Source organism: Microtus ochrogaster, chromosome 17 (assembly GCF_000317375.1).
Source record: "Microtus ochrogaster isolate Prairie Vole_2 chromosome 17, MicOch1.0, whole genome shotgun sequence".
In the NCBI taxonomy this organism is placed as follows: Eukaryota; Metazoa; Chordata; class Mammalia; order Rodentia; family Cricetidae; genus Microtus; species Microtus ochrogaster.
The window spans coordinates 594,315-601,491 of record NC_022019.1 but is presented as its reverse complement, the minus strand read 5'-3'; the positions used below and the strand labels follow the sequence as shown (position 1 = coordinate 601,491).

Genomic DNA, 7,177 nt, shown 5'->3' with positions numbered 1-7,177 from the left:
TCTCTCTCTCTCTCTCTCACACACACACACACACACACACACACACACACTTGTGAATGGAGATCGCCCTCCCCTCCTGTTCCTGCACTATGCCTGCTTGTCTGCTTCCATGTTCTTCATCATGATAGTCATGGACTCTAACCCTCTGGAACTGTGAACCCTAAATTAATGCTTTCCTTTATAGTTAAAAAAAGAAGCAGGGCTGGAAGTGTAGATCAGTGGTAGTGTAGCTCAGTGGTAGAGTGCTTGCCTAACAAGCATAAGGCCCTGGATCTAATCATCGTTGCTAAATTAAATATATATATATATGAAATTGCTTTTAAAATCCACTTTACTTAACCAAATATATTCAAAAATACTTCCAATATCTAATGAGTACAAAGCTAATATGAACCAGCTTGCATTCTCTTGAAAAAACACAAAGCCTTCCAAACTCATAGTGTTTGGCACAACACGTTTCGGTTAGCACTTGGCATATTTCAAGAAGCATATGTGGCTAGCTAGTACCTAATGTATAGGAGCATGTGCCCTCAGATCCACAGAGGTCTCTGAAGTTAGTCTTCCAGAATAAAGCAACTAAGTTCCTGCTACTCTAAAAATCTTATCAGGGTCCTTGGGGTTGAAGTCCATTCTTAGAGCCAAGGTGAAGGATTCTTGCTCTTTCAATTCCTTAGACTCTGGAAGCACCCAATGTTTCTGTCTCAAGCAAGCTGCTTTGTTCTAGGGGCATGCTACCAACCAGCATTAAACATGCCTCCCCTTCTGTCTCTGGGCTCTTGGTGCTACGACTGTACACCATAATTTCTCTTTTTTACATCAATTCCAGTTGCCACAGGATGGAGGAGAAAATTCAAGAAACTAAATGGAGCCACAGCTAGCAGAGTCTTCTTGTTTTGGTTGCCAGAGATAAACTGCAGGGCCTGCATCAGACACTCTTTGTGTTTCTGATAGGGGTTTATGGATCCGCAAGAAAGAGGGTTTGTACTTAAGTAGCGGGACATTCTAATGCTCTGCTGGTTATATCATCCTCTCTTTTATCTCAGACATTGTCCTTCTCCCTGTCATTTGTCCTCTGGATCTTGACAAAGTGCCTGCAAGAAATTAACAGGCGTGAAAGCCTGGATGAGCAAAATTGATTCGCCTGTAATCTGTTTGTGAAGAGATCAGGACGTGGTTGGAGTGATTTTAATTTCAGAGCCGACGTTGCTAGTCTGTCTTTTTGTCAGGTAATTAGTTCCACTGGCTGGGCATGAATGCTGTGACTCACAGTGCCGCGGGGACCAGGCTTGAATGCTGCTGGAGCCTGCTCGGCCTCTTCCAACTTTGCCCTATGCCAGCCTTCTTTTGTCTGTTTTTTTTTTGGTAAAATTCTCTGCTCAGCACTAGGTTGCGTGGCTTTGTGAGGGCACCCTGCCATGAGCCTAGTGGCCAAAGGACGGGCCTGGGAGCCAAGCTGTACACAAAGGTTGTGACAAGGACTTAGAGGAAGGAAGACAAGACCTTGCAGCGTCGTCGTTTCTGACTCTGGCATTCTGTTAAGATCTCCACATGTTATTTTAATTTCCAGTAATCTCAGGCGACAGTACTGTCTTATTTTACTGATTGTGAGGCCTAGGGAGAGTCTACCATCAGAATATTCTCCGGAAGAAGTGCATGTTATGTTCATACATGGTCACTCTTACCCTGAACTCTACTGGTCACTCAGTAATCCACAGAAGCCATTGCCTTCTGGGACTATAGACATGAAAGATGTTTCCGTAACGAGAACTCGGCAAGGTGCTTCCTACTGCGGAGCAGGGGCTAGTCTGACTTCCTCTAGTGTCTTCCATGATCCAGCTGCTGGCTTGTTAAGGCACAACACAGACACAATGCTATTTGCCCAGTTACTGAAGATACAACATCACCTTTGATTCTCATGATGACTGTGAGTGGCAACAAGGAAAGGTGTTGTCCTTCCTTTCGAGTACCTGAATTAAAGGGGAGGCCTTTAATCCTAAGGGTGATCTAAGTAGAGTTTGAAGCTATTGCTTTGTCAGGTGACAGCTTACCTGCAGAGGTAGCAAGCGCCTACAACGCAGCCTAATCCCTGTGTGCCCACCTCCCTGTCTATGAAATATAGATTAGTGCTAAGACTACAGGAATCTCGGCCTCCAGTGCTAGAGAACAGCAGGGACCAGTGGATAACCATCTCACATAAGAGCCAATTCCAAACAACAATAGCGTTTGAGTGGGTAAATGTGTGAAAAACACAATGGAAATGTTTTCTTGGAGTAGCTGGGTTAGTTCCAGGGATCCATACAGGCTGAGTTCTAAGAGCTCACCGTGTATTGAATGAATGCTTTCTAGGGCAGTGGATACCATCTCTCAAAAGGAACCACGTTAAAGACCAAAAGAACTCGTTGCTTAAAGTTGTCAAAATGCAATTTTAAGTGTCATGTATATTACACAAGCTTAGTGAGTTAGGCAGTGATTACTACAATTTAACAGTAATTTAATGAGGCAAGAACAATGTTTGCATCAATGTGGCATTTAAATAGCCCAAAGTGACTATCCATAGATAAGGAATTAATTCAGTGTATTAACAACGTTACATTTCCTTTGTATTATTGTTCACGAAGCTAAAAACATGTCCTGGAGCTTAACATGTTCGTTATCTGATTTAATACCGAGTCATTTAGCTATGCCAGGACACTGGCAGTGCCTCCTCCAAAAGGAACAGAAAAATCAAAGATTTGATACATTAAAGTTTTTATTATGACACCCAGCCAACAAGGCACTTGGAATTTCTCTCTCTTGCCTGGAGATTGGTTCACATATACTTTTAGAAAACCTGAAGGTAGTGGGGGCAGAGGCCATAAATACTTGACTTGTTGTCCTAAAGTTCCTGTGAAGCACAGAACCAGCCTCTCAGGGTCAAAGTCCCTTTTGTCAGTTCAGCAGCCTTTCAAAGAAAGATGAGACTGTGGTGCCCTTGCCGTCGTTTAGTCCCTGACTTAACCAATCTTATCTGTGCTAATCTGTCCTTCACTAAGACTGAACTCATACAGTGAGCATTCTGCTACGGGATGTCTGCAGGTGCTAAAACTTGGGAACACAACCGTGACTGCCACATAGCCCTGCTCATGGTCTGCTGGAAACCCAGAACAGGAGGCTGGCAGTGAGCATAGACAGGGCTAGCGTTTGAGCAAGTGTATCGCAACGATTGATGGTCTCCCGACTGGGGCGCTATGGAGAGGTAGTGAAACCCATAAGCGATGGGACAGATTGGAGGAAGTGAGGCCACTGGGCTTTGACTCTGAAGGGATATTGGAATTTGGACTCTTCCTCTCTATTTTCCAGCTATCATGAGGTGATCAGGTTTCCTCCACCTTGTGCTTCTGCCAGCACAAACAACAGGGCCAAATGTCTGTGGACGGAGAGCTCTGGAGCGGCAAGCACAGAGGAACCTTTCTTACTTGTAAGTTGATTCTGTCAGATATTTTTGTCACAGCCAGAGAGAGCTGAGTAACAAAGAAGGCAGTCATTACTACAGCAGGGCTAAGTAAGCCACATTATTAGAATGGGGGTAAGAAAAGACTCCTTAGGAAAACAGCTGTAGGTAATATCTGGGGGTGTAAATAAGGTGCCATGTTTCAGGCACTGAGAGAGGGAAAGAAATGAGCATAAGAAAGGCTTAACTGAATGACCACAAGAGGCATAGTACCATGGAAGCGTCATGTGTCCAGGGCACTGGAGGCAGAAGTAGGCTCTCTGCTTAGATTCCAACATGGTAACTGAACGGCAAATGCATAGTAAATGGATAAAAAGGAAAATAGTTTCTCCATCCAAGGTTTTTAATAGCCGCTCATAACTACGGTCTCAGACAGCGTGATGGGCTACATACATCCCTACATAAACAGAGACTACATAGACAGATACAGACAATGCTCATCATCACAGAATATCCGAGCAGGTATGGAAGATGTGGATATCTTCCATTAACATAGAATGTTCTAGCGGCAATTACTGCGATATAAACTAGCCAAGGTCGGGCAATGATGAGCTTTGGAGGATATGTCAAAATCTTTAGATCTGATTTTGTGTCCAATAAGCTGCCACTGGAGTGTTTTATAAAGTGGAGATAGAATCAAACTTGTAGTAGAAAGTCAGTCTACAAAGACTACAGAGAGGCAAGGCTACTAGTTAGGTGTCGGTGAAGAGAAGAGGCGAGCATGGAGAAGGATCCCTGGCTTAGGTAGCTGCTGAAGAAGGATGTCATTAACTTAGACAGGAAGCAGAGAGGACTAGGTTTGGAGAGGAGTATTGACTTAACTTTGCATTTCCTACATTTGAGGTGTCCAAATGAGCTGATGAGGAGATTCTAATGGATCTGAAGCTCCAAGTACAAACTTGGTTTGCATAAAAAGAATTTTTTAAGTCATCAACATTGGAAAACGTTGAACCTAGAGGAGACAGTTAAGAAGTGTGACCAGAGAACCTTGGTGGCAATGGGACCAGCTTAGGAAGACAAAGGCAGGATAACCACAAGGAGGTGGTGGGTCCACGAATTGAGACTATATTAGCAGGTCAGGGGATAGAAGATCATCATATCAACTGCTTTTGAATGAGTAAAGAGTTGGGATTGCCACTATGACTTTGTTGGAGAGAATCCCTTACTGACTTGAGAGAAGGGAACTCTAGAGCAATGGTGGGGACAGAAGGTGGAGGGTTCAGGAAAGAATAGGGGTAGAAAATTCTCTCAGGGAACTTGGTGGTGAGGGACTATAGAGATCTGTAAGGTCTCCACACCTCTTCTCCAGCGCAATGTCTCCTTCGTGAAGATGTCACTGTGTTTCTTGATTATGCAGAGTTCAGCTGGATCTTTTCTGTCTACGTCCTGGCCATTCCAGTGTAGGCTTGTGTACAGAAGGACTCTGTGGGTATTGTTTAATGACTTTTCAGGCTGAAGTAAATATAAAATATCTATTGTTTTCATAGGCTTTTCTTTTCTTTTTTTAAAATTGATTTTAATGAGCTATACATTTTTCTCTGCTCTCTCCCTGCCTCTCCTCTCCCTTTCAACCTTCTCCCATGGTCCCCATGCTCCCAATTTATTCAGGAGATCTTGTCTTTTTCTGCTTCCCAGGTAGATTAGATCCATGTATGTCTCTCTTAGGGTCCTCATTTTTGTCTGGGATTGTGACTGTAGGCTGGTTTCTCTTTGCTTTATGTTTAAAAACCACTTATGAGTGAGTACATATGATAATTGTCTTTCTGAGTCTGGGTTACCCCACTCAACATGATGTTTTCTAGCTCCATCCATTTGTCTTCAGATTTCAAGATGTCATTGTTTTTCTCTGCTGTTTCACAGGTTTTTCTATTTGGCACCTAATTCTTAATAAGAAGGTCTCAGTTACACTTAAGAAAATGATGAGTCTATGACTTAACCAAACCTCTTATTTTTATGAACTTGTGTGAACTGTTTTCCAAGTAGGATAAACAAAACAAGGAAATGCATTTTTAATAAAAATTTATTATGATTATTTACATCAGTTCCTTGATATGCATATAAATGTAAACTTTTTATTGTTGGCAATATTTCACATATGGTTTATTCAAACTCAGAGCTGATACTGTCGTTTGAGTGTACAGGTAGTGAGAAAATGTTATATTCACAGAATATACACACATGTGCATCCAGACGTCATCTCCTTTCACGCCAGCGGTATGGACACTGTCCCGTTGGCCCTACTTCTGCTCCGCAGGTGCACGCTGACATCTGCCAGGTCCTCCGCATGCTCCTCGCTCTTCTTCTCCTTCAAGCTGTTGATAAATCTCAGGGTGACTTCGTCCCACTCCTCAGGCAGGAGCATCAGAAGAAACCCGAGACAGATAATGATGGTGGCGGCCAGGCGGACCACGTTGAAGATCACTTCCTGCTTCACGAGGTCCACAGCTAGGGAAGGAAAGGTCACACCGTCACACCTGTCGTCACCACGCCTGCCACACTCACCACACCCGTCTATGGCTGTTTGTGTGCCTCTCTGAAAACCAGAGACCTTCTCAAGACTTGCAAATACCACAGTTACTCTCTATCGCTAGTTACGCTTGCGTCCTGTTCCTTCTCTGTGATCCGCACTTGTTCAAGGCTCAGCTCAGAGTCCATGCAACTGGGCTCAGGAAGGTCTTCAGTTTGCTTTCTAAGCACTTTTCCTGGGCATGCTTTCACCTTTCTTCTGCTGTACTGGACCGCTGATTTTTTTAATTTTATTTATTTATTTATTTTTTTTATGAGTTAAACCTGTTCTTGCCTTGGCCTTAATATGCTGTACTTTTCCCGGATTTAATTGAGGTAAAATTCATATAGTCTAAATATAGTCTAAAATTAGACAACTTTAGAAAGTGAATTTAGTACACTCACAATGTTGTTGCTGGCTTCACCGCCCCACTGCCATAGCCTCGCGTCCCGCTTCCTTCTGCTGAACTATTCTTTAGACCTCTGTACAAAGGGCTCCCGCAAAGAGTACCACACCTATGTGTGCTCAGCGCATTCTGTGCAAACATCTACCAGAGCAATTGCTTCTGCGTGCTAGAGTTATTCAGTTCCTCTGGTTTCCCACTCTGTGCTACTCTCGTGGTCTTGAGGGTGGAAACTGTGCCATAGTCAGGATCTGTCACCAGTATCAGCCTGGCTCCTGACATGTGCTAAGACATTAGAAGTTATTTGTTGCATAAACAAATCCATGGATGAATAAATGAACTTCCTGACAATTCCACTTCTGTCTGCCACTTTTCCTCTGAATATCTAACAGCCCTTGGAGTCTATCTCACACAATTTTACACTTAATAAAAAATTTCTTTGTAGAGGTCCTAACTGTTTTGTGTATGTCTACTGTCTTTTCCAAATTCATCTGTAAGTTTCTTAAGGGAACAACAATGTAATTTATTTTCTTTTCTCGTACACAGTCCCAATCACATAGTAAGTGCTTAATAAACACTGACTAATTGTTCTGAAGAAAAGAAAGATGGTTACTAGAGACTTGGGACCAAAGAATTTTAAAGTCAAAATGACCGAACCCAGAGAACTAATTTCCGTGACTAGTTTCAGTGGCAGGTTCCACTAGAAACGTCCTAGAAAAACACTAATAGATTTTCCTCTTGGCCTTGAAGTGAGTGAGACAAATGGCTTTTCCTGGAG

General features: G+C 43.0%; 1 protein-coding gene across 1 annotated transcript in view; it reads right to left on the bottom strand.

Moving 5' to 3' along the window:
• Positions 1-5,492: 5,492 nt before the first annotated feature.
• Slc35f4 (solute carrier family 35 member F4) overlaps positions 5,493-7,177 on the bottom strand; it is a 226,852-nt gene continuing 225,167 nt past the window's right edge. Inside the window, exon 8 of the mRNA XM_026783271.1 lies at positions 5,493-5,935. Within this exon, the coding sequence (XP_026639072.1) occupies positions 5,694-5,935 (242 nt within the window). The 3' untranslated portion in view covers positions 5,493-5,693. The remainder of the gene's footprint in view (positions 5,936-7,177) is intronic.